Raw genomic sequence first — 24,611 nt, 5'->3', positions numbered from 1 at the left:
TTTAACAAAGTAGGACTCTTGTTTTATTTCAAATGAACACTTTTAACACATTGGACACATAACACACAGAGGTACCAGTGATCCAGACAACACACACACACACACACACACACACACACAGGCACGCACGCACGCACGCACACACACACAAGAACCTTCTGATATGGGGTTTTGGTGTGAAATTTCAGGATGTTGCGTCACAGTTCAGAAACCAGCCCTGGACCAGTTTGAAAATGGTGCTTAGTGAAGAATCTTTCAACTTCCATAGAATTTTTTCACAGCAAGTCGTGCAAAAAGCATTGAAACAATGAATGGATGGGAATTCAACATTTTTACAGGAGGTCAAATTAATTTCACCTTTCAAGGTCATTTTAGGTTCCTCTGGAAATTTCACACCAAAACCAAATAACACAATTTTTTTTTGACAAGGACTAATCCCCCCCCCCCCAAAAAAACGATACCGAGTCAACCATTGAACACCGTCAAACATGCACATCAACAAAAGTTAAAGTGCAAACAGGAACGTGAGTGCCACCTAGTGACACTCATGACATAATGACACTGCATAGTTCATTTACGTACGTGAGTGTGTGTGTGTGTGTGTGTGTGTTACATTATTGCCCTCATGTAGCTGTACAAGTTGACTGACAGCGCAAATCTTGAATCTTGGATGCATAGACTGGTCCCGCATGAAATCCGTTGCCGCTGCCCAATCTGGGTTCAGTATGGCGCAAAGAGGACTTGAGGGTGGGCGGTCCTTATAGGGCCAGCGGCGGGGCGGAGCAGGGGCGTGGTGAGGGGGGGAGTTGGGAAGAGGGCAGGGTTGGAGGCGGGGCCATGGGTCGGGCGCTGCGGGAACGTGCTACCAAGAGCGGCAGCTGCGGCAGCCATGAGCTGTGTGGGAAGAAGGGCGGCCAGGGGAGGGCACGGATGCTCTTTGCCCAAACTTAGCTTGATCTGCTGACAAAAGACAAATTTAGTGGACACACACACAAGGTCGATGAATTTGACAATCATTGAGTTTGGGTCTAACAGATTGAAAGATGATCGTAAACGGCTTCTCCAGCGCATCCAGTTCATCTATTAATGTTCATATACTGTACCGTTGTTGGCGGCCATTTTATTGGAAATGGTTACAACGAGCTCCCGTTATATCGTACAGATTTGTTATGTCCCTCGAGTTACATCGTAACGAGGTTCGACTGCACATGTTTTTGATGAACCAAAAATCTTTTGTTTCACGTGTTTTTGTCAAACACAAATGCCAAGTGTTGGCCTCTGAGTCCAAGGCAGTTCAATCAATGAGAGTGAAGGCAACGTAGTCCATTGGTATCAATGATACACAGAAGAGGTAAATGGATTCTGCAAGAATGGCACAATGTTTCGGCGAAGACGTTAAAGTTAAATAATGCGAGACAAAATTCAAAAGATAGTAGCTGGAGTTGGTGTGAGTTTGCGGATCCAGCCTCAGCCTCAGCCTCAGCCTCACACACACACACAGTGAAGCTAATAGTGTGAAAAGGTGACCAAAGTTATCCGGCCTAATCTTCTGTATCCATAATGGAAATGCGGCGCTCCGGCGGCGCCGCCATGTCACGGCTTATCAATCACTGTTGGAGGACGAGGAGGGGGCCGAACAAGGAAGTCTCAGAAGTCCCAGCTCCCCTCCGTTAACTCGCTCAATGATGGGTTGAGAGGGGGGGTGAGAGACATTTTCCTCACAACTGGTAACAACCAGCCCTCCGGAGCTTTAGCTCCTCTTGTTCTTCCCCCTTTTATCCTTCATCTTCACACTTTTAGTCTTATAATGTAGTCTTACAATACTTGGCACATCAAACATAATGCTATCGTACATGCTATCTATCTCATTACCACCCATTTGTTTTGATAAACGTCAGAGCATTCTCCTTGTATAACATTTAACACAATTGTCAAATGTACTCTAAAATCCGACTACAAAAGTGCTTGGATACACAAGTACCTCGTATAAGCCCTGTTTAGAGCTACGGGGATAAAAGCAGATGCTAATTTTTCAGGTCAATGTCAACTACGTTCTTATGGAAATCCAACCAAGAGTGTTGTCGGAAGCGCTAAACGTGTGTTGCTAGCTTACCGTTTGCTTGGTGGCTCCTTTGCTGTAAGGGGTGTATTTGGGCTTGGCCGGTTTGCCTGCCGCTCTGTCTTTATGACGACGACTGCTGATGTGCTGAGGGTAGGATGGGGAAAAACAAGAAATATTTCTGAATTACTGAAACAAACTGTGTGAAACACCCAAGAGTTGAGAAGAGTTTGTAGAGAGCAAAGGCACAGTCCCGAGTGCGGTACAGGACGTTTACCAGCTTGCTCACTAAATACAGTATAAGCCACCTGGTGAGCATATATAAACCCCCCCAAAAAAATGAACAAATAGTTGTCAGTGTTTGCATAAAACAAAACACAAAAATCAAGAAAAGTCTAAAACAGTATTTGGGGTTAATCCAAAAAGAACCTTTAACCTGTGCACTGAGAAAACGGTTTTAGTCAAGGTGGAGGGAATTGTGAACAGTTCCAAATAGCCGTCAGTGTCAGGGTTCTGAGACATCAAAAAAACTGTCACTGAAAGCCTACTAGAACACCTGAACTTTATTTGGCGTGTCTCGGAAAAGAACCACTTACCTGTGAGTTGAGATAATAAGAGTTAGGTCTTAGTTAAGGTGGCAGAAACTATAACCAGTTCGAAAAAGCTGACAGTGTCAACACAGAGCCATCACGCTTTTGCTCGGAAGCAAAAAATGTCAGAAAAAGCCGACTCGAACAGCTGAAGTTTATTTGTGGTTAATCAGGGACATTTTAAATGATGGCAGATATGTGCTGACTTCCATTTAACACGAGTTTGAATGTTATTCGGGGGTTTTTCAAGACAGGAACATCACCAGTGATGGACATTATCTCAAATAAATCTTGTCCCCACTTGGATTTTTCAATTGAGTTGTACAGGTTCTAGGTAGAAAAAGGTCATGGTCGAAAAGGTTTTAAAATGCTTTATCGTGGTCGAATAGGGGTCACACAGATCATTCAGAAGCTCTAAAACCGCATTGCTGAATAGATGACGTTGCAATAATTCTTGTTTGTGGCGTCAAATCTTAATGTTAATCGTGCAGAAGCGCTTTTTGAAAACGCAAAATTGGCTCGTGCGGTTCATCTCGGTTTTGATAAATCACACGCACATGCGAAATTCATTGATGTACATCCACAAAGTGTAAAAATGGACTGTGTGGCAATTGGCCGGTGCCCAGATAACCCTCCACATCTGTTTCCATGAGCCACCGGTTTTGTTTTTTAAAATCATGCCCTGCGTGGTTTGATTGGTCCTGCACTTAACTGCTGCTGCTTGTTCTTCTTTGTTGACGTGAAAAATGGGTCAGTCACATCTGAGTGGAATATCTCAGCGTGAACTCCGACAAAAGCCACATCTTACAAGATTTATATGCCCCCCTCCCGAAAAAAAAGTCTGAAGCGGCGTGCAAAATTACATTTAGCATCCAGTGACGTAACTTCTATTGGGGAACACCCATTTGACATGATTTTAGCCACTTAAAATGGCTGCCCAAACACCCTGAAATTAGTAACACGAGTTTTGTCTTTTTGTTGTTGTTGTTTTATAATATGAGGAAAAAGACACTCGCGTAGTTTGTTTTGGGTGGTCTAAAGGAGGCAGCTGGTTTCCACATGGAGTGTATCATGCATCTGCTGATACGGCAATGCAAAGGGAAGGGCCGTGTTCCATTGCTATGAGGGAGAAGCGTCAACATGAGCAATGTTTTTGTTGGATTTTTAGAAAAATGTATTCTGCGATTGGTTGGCGACCAGTTTGGGGTGTACCCCGACTGCTGGCCAAAGACAACTGGGATAGGCTCCAAGCACGCCCCGTGACCCTGGTGAGGACAAACGGATTAGAAAATGGATGAATGGAAGTCACGCCGGCCTCTCAAGATGGAGGGTCGTCGACGTCGTTCACCGTTTGTATTTGTGCGCCACTGTTGCCACGGTAACGCGACCAACACGACATTGATACTTCCAAAGACGGACAAAGATTCCGTATTGCGCTGATTCTTTTTTCTTTTGACAAGCTGTCTGATAATGATGCAAGTGGAACATTGCCATGGCAACTGACGAGCCAGAGCCGCCGCATTATGACAACCGCCAAACATCAGCTCCACTTACAACATTAAATACTCTTGCAGTCAATCTGAAACAGACACCTACATAAAAAAACAACAACAAAAAAATCAAGATAATTTACACACTGTACTGTCAATATATACAGTACATCAGCCTTGACAAAATTATTCACCAATACAATTTAGTAAAACAAGAATCATGACAAAATATTAAGTACATGAAAAATAGCATAGCTGAATCAATCACCTGCTTCAGCTGCGTCTCGGAGTTGACGTGCACATCGCACGTCTCACAGTAAAACGTTTTGTTCTGCAGGCCCGTGGAAGCCTTGGACGAGGACGGCGGTGCCACTTTGCCTTTGATTCCCGGCCGCGGGAACGACTTGATGGAGCCCACGCCGCTGCGGGCCTCCAGCATGGTCTTGTGCTTGGTACCTTTTCATCGGCAAACAGAAAAATGCAATCATGTCACGTCACGATACCGTACGGCGTTCCCTCGCTACATCGCACATTTTCAAGCGGAACATGCAAACTCCACACAGGAAGGCTGGAGCTGGAATCGAACCCATGACCTCCATTGGAATTTCTTACCGCTATTGTGAGCCTCCAGCTGCGACGGCGAGTTGACGGCCACCTTGCAGAGCGAGCAGTAGAGCAGGCGCCGAGCTTTCTCCTCCTCCGTTTCCGCGTCCTTCTCGGGTTCTTTGTCAGGGTCCAGATCCGGTTCGGGTTCTGAGGGCGAGTTGAGCTCAAACTCCGAGGTCACCTCCGGGGCGTTGGTGACCGACGACAAGGTTCCGGCGACGTCGGTCGGCGTCTCACTGGTCACTGTGGACTCTGATGGGATTGCCAGGCGGAGCGTGGAGGACAGCGGGGGAGGCACTGTGGTAGGAACCGCATCTGGAGAGACATCATCGGCGTTAAAGCTGATGATGGATGGACATTTGTGCATATTATGGCAAGTCATCAAAACTTTGCTTGCCAGTTGCGTCTTTGAAGGACCCCCAGAAATGTTGGCTACAAAACAAAACGGCTTTTTGCGCATAGTTTCTTGAGACTTTGGTGTGGGGGGGGGGGGGGGGGCTACTTTTGTTATTTATGCCTACCAAAATTCATGTTGCTCGGGGAACCTGACTTTGAGGGCTGAGTTTTCAAACAATGCAAAGGAGCTCTAGAAATAGCCATATTGATGCTAAAATGACTGCTTCAAACAAAAATTGCAATTTTTTTTGTGTATTTTTGGGCGGGATTTCTTGAGACATTTTTGTCGGTCTACTCATGATAGACATGCGTACCAAATTTCATGTTGCGATGTGAAACTGACTTCAGGGGCGAGCTACATTTTCCAACAATTCAAAGGCCAAAATTGACATGTCGTTTTGAGACTCTTTTTTTTTAATACTCCTAAAGACATACCTACCAAATTTCACATTGCTGAGTGAAACAGCATTTCGAGGCTGAATTTTCAAATAATTCAAAGAAACTCAGAAATGGCCCTATTGATTATGAAATGGCCTATTCAAACCAAGATGGCAGACTTCCTGTGTCTTTTAAAGCGCTGCTGCTTGAGACTTTTTTTGTGGGTCTCCTCATGACAAACATGTCTTCCAAATTCAATGTTGCTGAATGTAAATGAAGTTGGAGGCTAAAAATAATTCAGAGGAACCCTTGAAATGTCCTAATCTATGCTACATTGGCCGCTTCAAACCAAAATGGCGGATGGTAAGAATTTTTTTTAATTTTAATTTTTTTTTTGCAAGTCTCCTAGTCATAGACGTTCCTACCGAACTTGATGACGTTATGTTGCTTAGTGAATTCAGGGGCTGCATTTTCAAGGAGTGTTTCTGCTCTGATTGCTTTATAGTGTCCAGGACATGTTGTGTGTGCGACTTAACCCTTTGAGGGACAGTGGTTACTACAGTGGACAGCTTATCGTGTTATCAGGTCACAGGGTGCATGAAAGGGACCAAGCAATAAATAAATCTTATATTTGGGAGACAAACGGTCACCTCATGACTTTATTTACAGTCAGCAGCTCAGAATGAACATGATTAATCAATCCCATTTTTGGGATCCACACAAGCAACTTGCCAGAATAACAACAAAAACAAGTCAAGAGCGAGCGAAAGAAGAGAAAATCAATAGTGAAGTCAATGCAATTCAGTCAGTGTCATTTCAGTCCAAATAACATGACATACCTGAACAAGGTGGCTTTCTAGTTTAAAAAAAACAAACAGGAGGAATTGCAACAAGCAGACAAAATGAAACGGAATTCAGTATTCTAATACGGGTCAGAATAATACTAAACATGAGCCTCCTTGTATGACAAATATACAATTGTTGACAATTAATAAATAAAAAAAAATCAATCAGATGACACTTGGCAGAAATAAGGGTTCATTTTTATCATGATGTTTCCGTGTTGTTTCATCATTCCCAGTTTCCAAAATGTATTCCCTTGAATGCAAGCGCCATAATAAAATGTTTCGCAATGTAAGAGTATGTTTGCAATTTTCATGATTGATGGTTTTCTCAAAATGACTAAATAAATAAACAAATAAATAAATAAAAAGGTGTTCTGCCACAACAATTTTAACATTTTGCCTCAAAATCGATGCTCACACACGATGTAAAAAAAAGGCTTCTTTGTGTCTCACTGTGCATTATGCTGCCCCCCAGTGGACAAGGTGCACACACAAAAAAGAGGCAAACCTGTTTGTTTTTTTTAAGTACAACATTATCAAGAGATATTTTTCTAATTAAACAAACAAAAAATGTTACTGTTGTCTTTTAGAAAAGCCGCAGAAAGTAATTTAGATTACGTTGGCCGGTAGTATTTGGTACCCTTGACCTAACGGACGGAGAAGTCAATGGGCTATCGCTAATGGAGCTAACGACCGCCATCCATCTCAACACAGCGGACAGGAAAGGGAGCAAAAGGAATAAGGCAAATGAAAAGTGAGATGACTCTAAAGCCGAACGAGGACGAGGAGGAGGACGTCACGAGGTGAGAGCTCAGATAAGTGCACAGGACACTCATCCCGCCACCCCCGACCCCTCCAAAAAAAAAAACAGCTATTCAATGGATGGAATGGAGGGATAGGTTCACAAAAAAGAACCTGAAAGAAAACTATTGTCTTCTTGAGAATCTTTTTTGTAGTATTACGAAAAATCTACATTCATATTCCAAGGAAAAAGATGTAATATGATAAAGAAAACAAATGTGCTGAGAAGAGTAACTGAGCAAGCGGCAACGGTCGCGAAAAATTGGGCCAAGGCGACAAAGAAGAGGATGGCGGCAACGCTCAACTCTTTTCTTCCTGTGTTCTTCTGCCATCACGCTTCCGGTGCGATGGCACGTGTCCCCCTGAGATGTGATTAGCTTTGTGGAGGAAGCCGGATGAAAAGCTTCCCGTTAAAGCGGCCGGCGCTCATTACACGCCGTCACAACTTAAAAGCCCCAAATCCCTCGACGGCTCTTCACTACCCCCTGGCGGAATATCGATAAGCTTCTTACACGGCCGAGCACTCGTTCAATCTTTTGCCGTCTTCACGTTTTTTTTTTTGTCATAGTCGTACACTTTTGTTTTTGATTCCAATTTCACCTGAGTGCGGCCAAATGAACCGCGGCTAATTTTTGTTGCAAAGTCTGGCCCGCTTTGTGAAATCTCCAACAAGATTACCGGGAAGCTTCCAAAAATCATCTGCCGAGTGGCTGGATTCACATTAGGAGGAGGAGGAGGAGATGGCGGCGGGGAGTAAACACGCCAACGCCAGGGAGGAAGGAAATGGAGATTGATGGATTAAGACGGAAGATGAGGATGGATGAAAGAGGAGGAAGAAGAAGAGGCTTGGAGGAAAAAAAATCCTCATGGTAGATTCATATCTTGGGATGGGCGAGTACCGATACCACGAATCAGTATCAGACCGATACCGGCCTTATTTTAAGGTATTGGATTGCTCATGGGGGCTGCCGTCTGTCGATACCATCGACCGATACTTTTCATTGTGTTAAAGCAGTGGTCCCCAACAGCCGGGCCGCGGACCGGTACCGGTCTGTGGGTCATTTGGTACCGGGCCGCACAGAAAGAATAAAGAACTTACATTACTTCCATTTGTAATTGGTTGGTGTAATATTTTTTAACTGCTTGTAAAACAAGCCTTTTGGTAAGATATATATTTTTCAACATCCTTTTTGCCATTTCTTTCATGTTTTATGTTGACAATTTTTACAATAATTTTGTACTATTTTGTGATTTAGAAATTCTTAAAAAAATGTATATATATTTTTTGGGGGGGGTCAAAAGATTAACATTTGCAATATTTTCTCTCCTTGAAACACTTTTGAATTTTTTTCACAGAAATGTTCCCAAGAGAGTTTTTTTTAGGTTCTTTCTTGTACAACTGTGGAGGTTCTGAAATAAAGTTCAGAAACATCAGAATACTTTTCATTTCAATTCAAGACTTAAATGAAACACAAACAGACACACACACATGCACACACACACACACCCACACGCACACACACGCACACACACACACACACACACACCTGCACACGCACACACAGTGAGTCCAGCTGTCCATTAGTCCTCACTCACATTAAGTTAATGGAGGAAGTAAAACGTTCGTAATGATTCCTCCATTAAACGATCAGCCTTATGTCCACGCATGAAGTGTTTTTATCCCACATTATTTCAAAATCATATCAATATAATAGCTGCAGTGGTTACACCCACTTAAGTCAATGAGCTGTTCTTCTGCATATTTCCCAAATAAATAAAAAAAATAAAACAACGTCAAATACAATATTCATATAAACAGATACAAACAAACTGACATCTGCCCGGTGGCCAATTCCTTCTTGTGTATTAATATTTATTAGCAGGTGCCACCAGTGCATTGTGGGTAAAGCAGAGTCAGACAGGGCCAGGAATGCGCAGGTGTCTTTCAGGATGATTAATGAGCTCCACAGTGGCCAGGAAGGTCCCCTCGGCACTGCTTTTTACGTGACAAGTTACCAATATCGAAATAAGAGAGTGTGTGCGTGTGCCTTTCATGTAATGCGTTGTACGGCAACATGAAAGTGACGTGACACGTGAGTGACATCACCGGCGAGTTACGATTCACACAACAGTTGGGTCGAAAATGACCCCATTTGAGTCAAAAATGGATCAATAAGGTACTTGGGTCAATTGGACCCAACTTTCTGGATTTTGTAGAAAATGACCCAAGTCATGGATCAGTCCATTTTTTTTAAACTAAATTGGGTTATTTTTGAGTTGCATCACATGACACGGGTAGCTGTTGCTTTTGACTTTGGGTTAATTTTAACCAAGGTTGTGTCAATTATTTTGACCCAGCAGATTGGGTTGAAGTTTGGATTCGGACGCGTTGAAGATATGAAGCTGGTTGCGAATGTTTATTTATTTTTTGACAGTTTTGTGTTCTGAAGTTGAAGTAAATTTAATGTGGCATTCTTTGAAAAAGTTGGATGGCTAAGTGGGTGACACTGACCTTGGACCCAAGGATCACGCATCTGGTGTAAAAACGGTGCCAGGCATACGCCAGTGATTTGCTGTGGCACCCCTGACAGGGGAAACTTGCTTCTTTTTCAAAAATGTTCTTAGTTTTTAATTCTTTTTTTAAAAGAAATTTCCACAGCTATACTGACCAGCTGGTTGCCTATTTACTTGGCAGCTTTAACTCATCAGTATGGATAATTTTTACCCCCTGTTGGATAAAAATCTTGAACCATCATGCTGGGTCAAATCCACAACACAATGGGCTTGGCATAAATAACCCAGCATTGGCCTGATCCCTTTTGGACCCAGTGCTGGGTTAGCTATTTCATCCAATTTGTGTTTATTAAGTGAGATACGTGACATGCAATTTATGTTATACACCAGATAGGTCACACACACAAATTCACACTGATAGTGGTGTTATTCAACCGTATCATGTACCTTTTCCTTAATAATGGCTCTGTAGGTTGTTTTAAACTCTGCTGTTGGCTCGCAAGGCATATCAAAACATAGCCCAGCTTCCATGATCAACTCCAGCGATTACAAATCCAGCTTTCTTTAATTCCTCTCAGATGCTCTGAGTCGCAGTTTTAAGTCGGTTATCCGGCGGGAATGGTGATGATATTGTCTTTTTCAGTGCTCTTGTTTTGTTTTGTTTCTGACATCTGGTTGAGATCATTGGATTTAAGCACCCACCTGGCAGCGACGTCAGGTCTGTTAAATTGTTGGACCAGCACCAGAAAAAAAAAAGTAAGCAAAAGTTGGATCATGAAAGTGTTTGTCTGCCTACAGACTCACCTACAATTAGCTAAATTGAAAAAGCTAAGCTAATTCATAAATATGCAGTTAGAAGGTTCGCTACACGTCAGCTCACAAAGTCATGAGGCAAAGAAGCTAAATTATATGTGAGCTGTGTTAGGTCCCACACAAAGTGTGTTTACAAGTGTTACAACACACCTCGTTAGATTCCATGCTAACTAAGAGTTAGCTTACACACCAATTATGCGATGCGAAAAAGCTACGGTACAAGTAAACGAAATTATATGTGGGTTGTGTTAAGATACAAGCAAGTTACATAACAAGCTAGCTAAATTTGCTATGTTTCACGTCACTTAAGGGTTACGATACAGGCAAGTTACAGTAGTAATAGCTAATAATGCAGTTAGGATGTACGCAAGTTGTATACGTTCCAGTAAAGTTACACGTAAGTGATGTTGTTATGTTATGTGACGTGTAAATAAAGAATCACAATTAGACACAATGTACGTAAGATTACGCATGAGTAAAGAGTTGTGTGAGACTTGTATTAAGAGTTACCTTGCGTCAAAGTTATATTGTACCCAAGTTACATGATGGGAAAATTCTTTGTTACACGCCAATCAACGGACGAGCTAAATTATGCACGAGTTCCGTTACGTTACACAGCAGTGTAATAGTTAGGTGACATGTGAGTTATGTTAGCTTACGTGCAAATGGCAAATTGTCACAAGCCAGCTGGGTTGCGCAACAGTCGTCCTAGTTTGCACGCCGGTTACGTTACATTCGAATACGTTTGGTTACATGCGACTCATGTGACACGCGAGCTACGTTCCAGGCCAGCGAAATTACGTGTTGCTTGTGTTGATTAAATATTCAACACTCACAGAGCCAAACTTTTGGGGGGCATAAAAAGTGGCCTGTCATCGCTCTTGTCTGACATCATTTTGGGATTACAAGGCCACCGCAGTCATCGCAGAACCACGTCAGCTAAAATGTTACCGAGTGAAATCACAAAAAGAGGAGGAGCTTTCCACCAACCTTTCCTGTCTGTTCTGGGCTCCTTGGCGAGCGGTGTTCCTTTGAGCTTGCTTTTGGGAGTGTCCCGGGCTTTTAGCTTCCTGGCGTGCTTGGTGCCCTTGTAGTGGGCCAACGCTTGGTTCTGCCAGGAGAACAAACAGCAGGCTGGATTGAGTCCGGCGAATGGTATGAAATGAAACCTGAAAAAGCCGGCGAGCGCAGGGGCGAGCGAAGCAGTTTAGAGCTAATTAGTCCCGGCCACAAAGCGCTAAGGTTTGATTTTCCCTCTGCCAGCTTTGAACACATTTTACGGGGTGATTCACCGACCCCTTTCAGACTATTTGTCTTGCTTTTATGGTCCAACGAGTGTCTTATTCACTTGGAAAGAGCAGATTTATGTGATTGCTTTTTAGTAACCAATGCCAATCTTTTGTCACTTTTGTTCACATTTCAACATTTTTCTTTCCCAACTCTAAAATCCTGCTAATAAATTTTCAATGGATCCAAAGAAGCGCAAGACAAACTGTGAGAGCTATTCGGGTGGTTTTAACCCCGCTCGTTCCTACCAACTGCTGTCAGGCTGCTGAATAAAAAATAGCAACAATAATATTAATAATAATTAAATGATGTGGAAAACAACTGTAAATAGCACTGCGATTTATCCATTTTGTATTTATATTGCACTTAATTGAACGGTGTTTGTTTGTTTTTTCATCTTTCTTCTTTCTGCCTACATTCTTGCTGCTGGAGGCTGTAAATTTCCCCAGTGTGGGACAAATAAAAGATATCTTATCTTATCTTATCTTAATAAGACACCGCCAATAAAAAAAAAAACCCAAACAATAAAAACAAATATTTCACAGCTAAATAGTGTTGGATTTGCCCACCAATGAATCATTACGGCTATTAATAACTAAAAGTAATTCAGTAAATAAATGTAATAAAAATAATAATTTAAAAAACGATTAGTAGTCATTTTTTAAAACATATGTAATAGATACATTAGAAATGTATTTTATTTTTCCCCTTTTTTATTCAATTGACATTAAAAGAGCATACACAAAGTAAAGAAGAAGGAAGTTTCTTTTTCACCCCTCCCCCCAAAAACATACAACAACCCGTTATGGATCAACATTCTAAATTTTTCCTTGTTATAAGTGATTGCATCTGTATTTTACCCTTTTTGTAAATAATATTTTTTCCTGCTGGATTTATTAATCTTAAAATTAAACCCTTACATTACGGAATGCCTTTCCATACTTATTTACCATAAACAGAGAGACATTGTATAAAATTAAATAAAATAAAAGATATTTGCAGACTTTCACAATTCGTGGTCAGGTCCGTAAAGTCATCCATTCAACCGTGCTCAATCATGAATATTACAACAAAATACAATTTCTTTCATTTTCACTCATGATTGAGGTTGTGAGTTCGGGAAGGTCACCAGATAACACGCAAGGGCCATGCTTGGCTCCAGCCACATGCAAGCTCCCTTTGAGACACGATGGAAACAAACACACTTGTCATCACACAATGGCTAATTTTCTGCTAGAAAGTTTCGCCCGAAACACCCGTGGGGATAATTGTGGCCTTCCGACCCCTGTTGCCACGGCAACAAGAAACTTTGATTCACAAACACGCAACAAGAAACAAAGAATCTATTTTTATGGTATTTATACACATCGTGTATGTGTGTATGTGTGTGTGTGTGTGTGTGTGTCGTGAATGTGTTTGCTGATCAATAAAACATTTGAATTGCATTAGTCCTACTTGATCCTATACATTCTAAATCAGGCTGTATAAACCGCACAAGTGAAAGTGCTGAATATTTAGTCCCACGTTCTACCGCTTGATCACAATTTATTTTTCCGCGTCCACTTAACCACCTTTTCGGACACATGAAAATTGCCGCGTTAGTTGGTTGCAGTTGTTAAAAATAATTCCTTTCACAAGTCCCAATTAACGTGCCATGTGTGTTGAAGTAGCAAGATTTTGAAGGTTTACAATTACTGACATCGATGCTAACGTCCTTTAGCTTCTCTACGGCGTTTCACATTGTATGTTAGCATTAAGCGAGCGGACCTTGGTATGGTTGAACATTTTGGTGTTTAAATACCTACTGTTTAATCGTCTTTGGCTTTATGTTTCCAGAGATGCCACAATATTATTTCTACAGTATTACACACAGCAATGGTCTGTCTAAATGAAACTCCTCCCCTTGTATTCACATAATTTCTTGGTACAAAGATGCCACAAGATGGCACCAAACCAATCCCTTTATTTTTGTTCGGACTTTAACCCGAGCACAAAAACAGTAAATTCATTTTTCAGCAACAGAGACTCGGTTCCCCAAATAAGTCAACAAATAGGTGAATTTGCGAGGGAACATTGTATCTGTTAGCATTATGCTAGCAGACTTGTTTGAGAAAATCAGATGATTTGGTTGTGTTCAACCAAATTTGGTGTTGAGATACACAATGTTTCATGCACTTTTTATTTTACATGTCAGTTTCAGAGCAAATATTTCCAGAGGGTGAAAAATAAAACAGCTTGCAGCAAGCATGTTTCAACTCTTATTGAAGAACTGTGCAAATTAGATTTTTTTTTTGTTCCCTCCAAGTCTTTTCATCTGATAGCTGATCCAGATAGCGTCATCTGACTTCACCTATTTTGTCTATTTTTTTTCAAAATAGCCGACTTCCTGTTTCTTAACTTCACGCATCTTTTGAGGCGAATTTTGTGAATTGATTTGAGGCTGCCATGTAAAACCAACATTTAAAAAAAATGTTTTGCTACTGAGCCTACGAGCCCTACCAGGTATACCTGCGAATTGAACCTCAGTCGGCAAACTCCACAGGAAACGTGCCTCCTCTTTGGGGCAGCGGCAGTAGCAGCGGGCAGGAGGCCCAGCGTGTGATGGAGGACGGCCTTCTGCACCGGGTCCATCTGTGGAGGTACCACAATTGGGGAGGGACGTATTAAGAGTGACGTTGCATGCAAGTTAACTTTTTGTGAATTGAGACCTAAGGTAAGTTACAAGCTGGCAACATTACACGCGAGTCAGTTACGCAAGTAACAGTGGTGTCAAAGTGCCCCTGGGGTTCTCATTGAGAACATTACGTGACCAAACTCAAAATAGGTAAGCTGTGACGTTCGTGATCCGACCCCAAGGGCACTTTAAAGTCAATTTCAATCAACGAAAGGGGTGGTGCTGCATAAAATGTCAGCCTCCTTGGATGGCTGAAAATGGGTGGAATTAGCAGCTTAATTCGTATTTAACAAACGCAATATTAGCCAGAACACCATGTTTAGATTATTGGGGGTAAATCGAACATATTATTCCAAAGAAAAGGACCCCATTTTGTGTAGGTTTCGTGCAAAGTGTATTTTCATACGCGCAGGGAGAAATAGGAGGGTGCGCCACTGTGGGAGTGAACACAGCCGACTTGACTCCTGTCCAATTAAAGCGGCTCCCCTCAGTCATTTTAAATGTACTGCAGGTGAGACGCGTGGTCTACATAATGGAGATTGGCGTGTGTAAAGTACGTTTATAAGGAACTGCAAAATGTCCACTTGCGGATGAGGTGAAGTCTGCGATTGTGCGTCTGTGTTTGACAAGTCTCCCCAACACACACACACACACACACATACACACACACACACCCAAGTTGTTCACCCCAGGTGTTGGGTTCGCGTGGCTAACTAGCAGCATGTGTGGCAATATTTGACGAAAAATGACATTGCTAGCACTGTCACTCGCAAAATATGAAAGTCGATCCTGAAATGCAACAAAAGCAAAGGTCTTATTTACCTTTGCCCTACGCTCGCTGACAAGCAGCCATATATCCTCAGTCTCCACTAAATGCTCACTCGTAACAGTAAAAAGACGATTTACTGTAGCATCTGCTTACACATGGACACAGACACATGCCAAGGTACATCAATAATCTCTTTATTGTAAAAAATGAACGGGTAATGTATAAAACAGAACGTCCAAGTGGCGCTTCACCCCCCCCCCCCCCCCCCCCGCATCTGCTAAAATCTGCTGACTCACAGATACCTTTGGGGTCAAAAGACAGTCAGATTGTAAGACTCTTGCAACAATCCACGTAACACAGATGAAGGTTTTATTGTAAACCATTTCCACCTTTACTTTTTGAAAATTTGATATTTTTCCTATATACTGCAGAAACTAGCGACACTGTAGTTTATCAAAGTAAAAATTCACAATTTGTGTAATGTGTCAACAAGTTTTCAGCAACGGTATGATCCTTTTTTTTTTTTAAGACAAAGTCACCGTAACATTAATTACTAATTAAATGCTGTCTTGAGTGCTTACAGCCACCGAAGAGAGTTAGCATGTCTGCACTTGAAGCTAAAGCAAATAACTAGCTAACTAGCTCACTGGCATGGCTAACATCAGTTAATCTCTGACGTCTGACGTTAGTTCACAGAGCGGAGAAGAGCAGAGAAGAAGCGACTGTAATGTGTAAAAATGTACAGATTAGAGATTTACAACCTAAATTCACAGCTAGCGCTAATCCTTGCCAGCATTCTTTGAATAACTGGCCTATCAGCAGACTTCTAACAGACAATACGGCACCAGGGATTGTTTAGGTTTTCGCTCAGAAAAGTCAGTCATTTGTAGGTCATAGGTTAGTGACCTGCCGCAACACAGATAACTTCCTTGCTCTGGCAAAGCTACAGAGACAAGACTGACGGTCAGAGGGTCTGTGGAGCGAGAGGACAATTTTGCAGATGAACACTTTCTTGCACCCTGTAACCTGAGAATATGGATAAAATGTCCATTTTAGTAACCATTGTCCCTGAAAAGGATTAATTAAACAGTAATAGTTATAATTGAAGTCGGCAAAATTTTCTCTTGACGTTTACGAGATTCCCTCAAACATTTCAAAACGATTCATTGAACAGCTGCAATTGCGGTACTGTGAAATGGCAACATTTCTGCTCACGGTTTATCAAAGCGACGGCAGTTACTGTCACACTTGTGTGCACTTGCCGTACTATTCACGAGCGACGACCAGCTTGTGTTCGTATCGCTGAGACTTCAGACTTGCAGCTTTCGCCTCAAAACTTTGCAAGGGGAGGGCTCCTATTGTGCGCGTAAATGTGCGAGCGCGTGTGTGTGTGAGAAACACGGAGTTGGCGGCGTGCGCTGGCAGCTCGGCATACTGGGACAGCTGAGCTGTGGAAAGGCAGCGGCAGTGAGAAACATCTGGGCTGCGACAGAGCAGGATGACCTGCTGTTAGAAACACGCGCTGGCCTGCAAACACGTTTTTTTTCCTTTTCACTCTTTTCAAAAGTGCAGCATCAGGACCGACTCAGGAACATCCTTCAATTGATGGCAACTGTCAATATTCTTCCCCTGTAGCCCCGTTGCAGATGTTTCATTCCCTGCCTTCGAAGATTCTTTCTGTAAATTCATGTTCATAAATAAGCTTCTTTTTTCTTTTTTCAGAAGGCTCTTTTAAAAGCCAAAATCAAACTTGAAACCCTAACCATGTTTGAAACAACCCAAACACATTCCAGACAGACAGCTCCTGTCTTGAAACCCTAACTTTAGCTAAAAACCTTACTTTTAAACTTTAGTTTAGAACCTTAATCCTATCTTGAAGGCAAACCAATGACTTGTAACCCTAGTTTGAAATCCTAACTATGGATTGGAAGCATAAACCTGAATCCTATCTGGAATTCCTACCCCAGTCTTGAAACCCCAATTTGAACCCTAATCCTAACTTGAAATTGTAAACATAGCCAAAAACCGTATTTGAAAATGCTAATTGGTGCTTGAAGCCCTAACCCAGGCTTGAAAACCCAGTTCACTCTAATTTGAAACCTTACTTTGACACCCTAACACTGGCTGGAAATCTCACTTTAGAACTCTAGTTTAAAACCCTAATCCCGTTTTGAAATCCTACTTTGAAACCCAAACCCTGTCTTGAAGCGCTAGTTTGACACCCTGATCTTGTCTTAAAATACTAATTTGAAACCCTAACCCTGACTTGAATCTGTCATTTGAAACCCTAATTCTGTTTTAAGACCCTAACCCTACCTATTCACCTGACTTAAACCTTACGTGTTTGGTCTCAGCATCTGACACCCACGCCGAGTGGCACGAGGGGCTCGCCCGAGGGTTGATAAAACCGTGACTGGGACAAAATGAGGCGGCGAGCTCGCATCATGCCACAGCCCACACGCTTTGGGACGCTCGTGTCCCACACGCAGCTGTCAATCATCCTGATGAGCTGCGTACGTCCACGCAGTCTCCAGCACAAACAACGTTTGAGATGTGATGTCATTCACGGTACTTGGGCGATGACACAGAACACAACTGCGACAAAACGATACCATTTTACTTCAATTCTGGGATGACACACTCTATGATGATGTGATAAAACACAGTGAACCTTCATTCCAATTCAATCAATCCATCAAATTCACTCCAATTATGATTGCTCCAATTATGTTGCGAGGCTCTGCTGTTACAAAGTGAAAGCATGCAATTCACTACAGTCGTGATGAGATATGCGTCACTCTAATTTCGATTCAGTAGGTGGGATGCGCTCCGATTACGATACCCGTAGATACAATTTGCTCCAATGCTATCATTACATGTGCAACGCAATGCTGTCCAATTCACTCCAGTTGCAAAGACGTTGGTTTCACTACATTTACGATTCAGTCGAAACATCCCTTCATTCATTTTCTGATGCGCATCTCCTCACGAAGGTCACGGGATGTGTTGGAGCCTATCCCAGCTCTCTTCGGGCAGTAGGCGGGGCTCACCCTGAACCGTTTGCCAGCCAATCGCAGAGCAGACATAGACAAACAACCATCTGCGCCTCCACTCACACCTCAAGACAAATTTAGTGTGCTCCGTTAATGTGGGAGGAAACGGGAGTACCCAGAGAAAACCCACTCAGGCATGGGGAGAACATGCCAACTCCACACAGGAGGTCTGAAGCCGGAATCGAACTCTGCACCTCTACACCATGAGGAGATTATTAGTGAGGATGTCCGCGTCACAGTACAGAGGTGCAGAGTTGATTCTGGCTTCAGCCTTCTTGTGTGGAGTTGGCATGTTCTCCTTCTGCCTGCGTGGGTTTTCCCCGGGTACTCTGGTTTCCTCCCGCATTCCAAGAACATGCGTGGCAGGTTAATGGAACACTCTAGGTGTGAGTGTGAGCGCGGATGGTTGTTCGTCCCTGTGATTGGATGGCGACCAGTTCAGAGTGTACCCCGCCTACTGCCCGAAGACAACTAGGCTGCAGCAACCCCTGCGACCCATGTGAGGATAAAGCGGATCTGGAAATGGACAGATGAATGGACAAAGCAGTAGGTGGGATTCACTGTAATTACGATTAACATCCGATTTGCTCCAAATATAAAGCCGCCGATACGATTCAGCCCAATTACAATCCGCTACACTGCAATTCGAACACGTTGCGACGCAGTGAAAACAGTTTACTCCAACTCCAATGCGGTAGATACAAATCGCTCCGATTCTGATGCAGGGAGATACGATTTTCCCCATTACGATGTGATACACGGCAATGACGATGCAAAGAGTAACTACGATGCAGTAGAAATGATTCCGATTGATTGCGATTTCAAATGAGCAGATATGAGCCACTCCAGTGACGATCAGTGTTTGACCCTAGATCCGACAGTCAAGAAAAGTCTTCCTCTGGGCTCGTCACGTCAGGGGAGAGACAACGGCAGAATGTGGACGACGAGCTCATTTGGCGCACTTCATGTGACAACCTGTCCAACACGGCGGGAAAACGTGACGGGAAAAACACGATGGTGACGACAACGTCTGGCTTTCTCGCAATGAGGACTGCCAGAAAAGACGACAACAAGCGGTGATCTTTTCAAATCAATGACGTGACATTTACTGCTGCACTGTCGGCGATCAATATAATCTCAAAGCACGGGAAACAAGTGAAGAGTGTTTGAGTTTGGATCTGGTTGATCAAGACGGACTTTGATGGTTTGTGTTTTTAATAATACGCCGCTAGCAATCATACGTTGGTCCAACTTGAAGTTTGATGCATTCAAACTGTGACTTTTCAACTTTTTTTTTTGTTGTTTTGTAATTTGAAACCCTCCCTCAGACACGAAACCCGAATTTGAAATCCAAACCCCTGTTTGAATGACTAAAACCTGCCTTCATTTGAAAAGCCGAACCCCGGCCCGAAGCACCGCAAGCTCCGTCCGCACCTCCGGCGGCTGCTCCGGGCTATTGTTGGCTTGAAAGCTGACGTGACTTTGGCTCCTTGCGGAGACTTTAAATCACGTTGACTGCGTGGCTTGACGGCAGCGAGATAAAATACAAAATACAAATCCGAGGCATTGACCCAAGCTTGATAGCAGCTCTTCAAGCCAATCTGTTGAGTCAAAATAAGTAACCCAACTAGGGCTACAATTAGTGATTATTTCATCATTCGATTAATCTGTTGATCGGTTGGTCGATGAATTGATGAATCAGATAGTTTAAAAAATAAATAAATAAAGCGTCTTCCACCCCAAGATTAAAACAACGGGGCATCATTTCAAACAGACAGCGCAGAAAATGAATTAGCATAAAATGAATCACAATTCAGTCAATTGTTTGGTTTGTAACATGCCAGAAAAGGGGCAAAAAAAGGTGATTGACGTTTTTCAAAGTCAAAGCAGATGTTTGCAAATATTTTGTTTTGATTCAACACAAAGATAATCAGTCTGCGTTCGTGAAGGACAACAGCAATCGGTGAATATTTACTTGCTGAGAAGCTGAAATTCTGAGGATTTGGACGATTTAACTGGACGATTAAATTATTATTAAAGATCATGATCAATTAATTTGATGATCAATTAGTTGTTAATTTATTGACTAATGGGCCCGTGAGTGGGTTGAAAAATAAAAACAACAACACCATCATTGAGTTCATCTGTCTGCCATTTTAAACGCTAACCTGAATACCTTGCCAGGAAATATCAAACGTGCGACGGACTAAAAACCGAGCAGGCCTGCGTCATCCATACGTGTCGTTATGATTGACAACTGGGATATTACATCTACTCCCTTGCTGACGTCCATCGGACAAAGGAAAAAAACTGTTTTAAAACCTCAACTTGGAGTTCACTGGAGCGTTTCCCGCCAAAGTGCAATGTCAGGCAAGGCTTATAAATCCTCATCTGTTCGTCCGCTGGCTGGACTTCGATCGTGTTTTTTTTAATTTATTTTTTACTCCGCAAAATTCCCTTTTAGGTTAATTTCTAATCTATCATACTATCAGGAGGCCGGCCGGGGCGGCTCTCCTCGCCTGGGGAGACGAAGGATGGGGGCGTCTCGGCAGTGACAGTGTTCAATAAAAAAGCCAGATTAAACCATTTATCTTGCTGTAATATTCTATCATGAATATCAAACACGGTAATGAGGGAGTGGGGGTGGGAGGTGTGGGGGGGGGGTCCATGTCCTTCAATTCACACAGGATAAATGGTCAGAAAAAAAACTGATATCTTGGCATCTATTTTAAATGTGTTTATTATTATTATTATTAATTATTATTTTTTTACATTTTTGTACTACACTGATTTGCAACTACAGTCAAACCTCGGTTTTCGAACGTCTCGGTTCTCAATCAATTCGGTTTTCGACCAAATGTTTCGAGTTTTTTCATGCCTCGGATGACGAACAAATTTCGGTTCTCGAACGAACTGAGCGCACTTGAATGCACCATTTGACTCCTCTCGCCTTCCTTATGCGAGGAGGTGACGCGTCCTCGGGTCGACGAGGAAGTGGCGCTTCCTCGTGTTGCTTTCCATTGTGAGCAGACGTGTTCAGTAAACATTTTAATTTTAAAAAGAGCGTGGTTTCGGTTTTCGAACAATTTCGGTTTTCGAACAGCCTTCTGGAACGGATTATGGACGAAAACCGAGGTTTGACACTATATACAGTGTATATATATCCATCCATCCATCCATTTTCTGAACCGCTTGATCCTCACTCGGGTTGCGGGGGCTGCTGGAGCCTATCCCAGCTGCTCTTCGGGCAGTAGGCGGGGGACACCCTGAATCGGTTGCCAGCCAATCGCAGGGCACACAGAGACAAACAACCATCCACACTCACAATCACACCTAGGGACAATTTTAGAGAGTTCAATCAGCCTGCCACGCATGTTTTTGGAATGTGGGAGGAAACCGGAGCACCCGGAGAAAACCCACGCAGGCCCGGGGAGAACATGCAAACTCCACACAGGGAGGCCGGAGCTGGAATCGAACCCGGTACCTCTGCACTGTGAAGCCGACGTGCTAACCACTGGACCACCGGGCCGCCCGTGTATATATATATATATATATATATATATATATACACAGTATATATATATATATATATATATATATATATATTTATTTATTTATTTTTAAATGGAGAGTCACAAAAAACTGAAAGAAGTGCATCACTGAATGTACCTTAATTAGCCTCCCGTCGCTACAAAACTATTTTTTTCTCCCCGCCACGTCGCCAAGGCCGAACTCCGGTCGCGATGCTTTTACTTTGTAATCAATGATTTACTGCTGACCAGCGCACCCCTCCCCCCTCACCCCGGGGGCCTCATCAAAAGAACCATCTTGGTCCAGTCTGTCACCCAATCTGCAGTATTTGTGCTTCAATCCTGACCTTCTTTTTCTCTTCTATCGAGTAGTACAGAGTGCGAGTATTTTGGCCACCTGTGCTGAGTACATGCACGCAAAGCTCCCAAACCACACTTAGAAGTGTGGACAAGTTTGAGGTGAGGGAGCGAGATTGCATTTTATTCATCCCCGAAGGGATATTGGACGCGCGCCCGGACAAATTTCATTAGGTTCGCTTCACGCACTCCAGAGTTCTCACTCTTTCATGGCTAAACGTACATGTTACCGCGAAGCACGTTGTATACTTTGTGGTTTCTGTTTGATAGTAAATGTCATCTTTAGAATTTCAAGTGGGATATTTAAAGCCAAACTACAGTTTCAGGCCTGTGTTCGGGTTTCAGACGAGGGCTGGCATTTCAAATTCAAGTCTCAAATTGGGATTTTGAACAGGGCAGAAGGATTAAAAAAAAAAAAAAAAAAAAAGTCATTACGATTGCGAGTTACTCTGCGATTTTTTTTTCAAGGTACTTTTATGCAAACACAATCACTTCATCTCTAATACAACAAAACAAAATCTAATTTACGAAACATAAAAGTATAGCTAACAGTAAATTAAAGGGTGTGGCTGAAGCATAGGCTATTTATTCTGAACAAAAAGCACATAATGAAGAGCTGTACATTGTGGAACAAATGTTTTCATTTTGACTTTTGTTTCTTAAATTCTGGACATCAGGTTTTTTTGGGGGAGGGGGGGGTTGCCTCCCTGCCATAAATATTGGCCTGGGATCTTGGAGCCCGATGATTTTTGTATCGGCATTTATCTGAGTCTGCATTTTTGGGATCCACGACCCACCTGGTCTTTCTTCGGACGTTGTCAGCAAGACTTTATGCGGTGGGTACATATACCTCATTAGTGAACTTTTACAAATCTGTACTTCAGTGTTTTCGTTTTCTGGCAAGGCAATTCTAACTTCGATAAAGTTGACTTGATGACAGTTGAGAACCATCGCTTTCTTTTTGTGGATTTTGATAACTTTCAATGTGTTTCAAGCGCGTCAGAGGGATAAAACTAATTCTCAATTTTTACTTTAACATCTCCCAAGGGGTGTGTTTGAAAGCCTGCACTAAAGAGAGGTTGACTATGTTTTGTCTTCCTTTGTGCATGTTCTACTTTGACGTCTCATTGAGGAGAGACCCCAAAAAAACGTTTGTCGGCTCTAACCGCACATCTGGTCGTCCCAAAACTCAAGATAAGAACGCCTCTGTGAGAACCGTGGAGAGCGTGGAGCAGATCACAAAGCAAGTATAGCACTTTGCTTTCAAAGCTTGATACCTCATCTCTAGTTGTCAGTTGGAGCGTGACTACGTTTAAAGTTTAGGATGGAACATGTCGTCGCCATGGAGAGCAGAAAACAGTACGTGGTCCCCGTGGCAAAAAAAATTAATAAAAAGAAGAAAATCATTTCAACCTGAATGTTCCCCGAGATTTACGAGCCACGAACTATCCAGCTGGCGGGTTTTGGGACGGGTTGCCTGGGCGACCCGCAGATAAAGTCACGAGTTTGTAGATAAGCTTAATGGCTTCAAGCTGCCTGCTCCTCTTCTATCGGATTTTGGGAGGAACTCTAATTTAGAGTCCTGGAGTACGCTGTTCACTTGGACTAAATACCATCGTTAATCTCCCTCCTAGCTGAGCTTTAACTCTATTGTTGTGTCTGGAACTATTCACTCAATCATTACTCGCTCAGCACTCAAAAGGGATTTTTATCGAGTGGACTATGTAGTTCACTTCAAAAGAAAAATCCTTCTGTAAAGTCTTGTTATAATCCCGATACAGTGTTAAAGAATGAGTTCATGATTCCAAAAATTTTTATATGCAGGACTAGACAGCTGAGTCATCAGTCAAATGAAGAAAAAAAATATATACAGTATATATATATATAAATATAAATAAAAGAGAGAGAGAGAGAGAGAGGATCTGGGGTAGTATTCTAAAAATGAAACACAGAGTGCCGTGTTAATAATAATAAAAAAAATTATATTTTGTTTCCTGCAGTTTCATCGCAACAAAAGCTCAATCCCATTTTTTTTTTGCTCAAATGCCGCTCCTAAATAAGGCATTTTAGTCCAAACAGTCTGAAAAAGATCTATCAAAATCCTAACACTCGATAATTATCCCATCGCTTTTATGAGACACTAAGTTACTTGAATAAACACGTCCGTCACCTCCATTGAGCAGGAACGCTAACATTGACTAAGTGAGTGTGTGTCCACGCCCCAAATGGACGATGATGGAAGCCTCCAGTGTGAGTGTGTCTGTGTGTATGCGTGCATGTGCGTGCCACTACAAAGCAATTTCCCAGCGTGCACAATCAATAAATCACACTCCTGATTACTGTGCAGGGGGAAATGGACTTTGTATTGTTTCTCTAAGACAAATGTCGGCCGCGGGCCAGACAGATCTTATTTTCAGGCCTCCAGAGACTTGTACACTCATACACACAT

General features: G+C 42.5%; 1 protein-coding gene across 3 annotated transcripts in view; it reads right to left on the bottom strand.

Moving 5' to 3' along the window:
• The window catches only part of znf385d (zinc finger protein 385D), a 102,311-nt gene continuing 77,700 nt past the window's right edge, over nt 1–24,611 (bottom strand). For 2 of the 3 annotated variants that reach the window (XM_086112903.1, XM_086112901.1), the window contains 6 exons: nt 14,288–14,410; nt 11,483–11,603; nt 4,752–5,060; nt 4,408–4,595; nt 2,114–2,206; nt 1–957 (listed from right to left, as the gene is read on the bottom strand). In XM_086112903.1, coding sequence (XP_085969029.1) covers nt 721–957; nt 2,114–2,206; nt 4,408–4,595; nt 4,752–5,060; nt 11,483–11,603; nt 14,288–14,410 — 1,071 coding nt within the window. In that variant the 3' untranslated portion in view covers nt 1–720. The remainder of the gene's footprint in view (nt 958–2,113; nt 2,207–4,407; nt 4,596–4,751; nt 5,061–11,482; nt 11,604–14,287; nt 14,411–24,611) is intronic. The other variant, XM_086112902.1, reaches the window with a different exon arrangement.

This window comes from Hippocampus guttulatus, chromosome 6 (assembly GCF_054856545.1).
Source record: "Hippocampus guttulatus isolate MCC_2025c chromosome 6, RoL_Hgut_1.0, whole genome shotgun sequence".
Taxonomy (NCBI): domain Eukaryota; kingdom Metazoa; phylum Chordata; class Actinopteri; order Syngnathiformes; family Syngnathidae; genus Hippocampus; species Hippocampus guttulatus.
The sequence above is the reverse complement of the archived record's forward strand: the minus strand, read 5'-3'. Positions and strand labels throughout refer to the sequence as shown.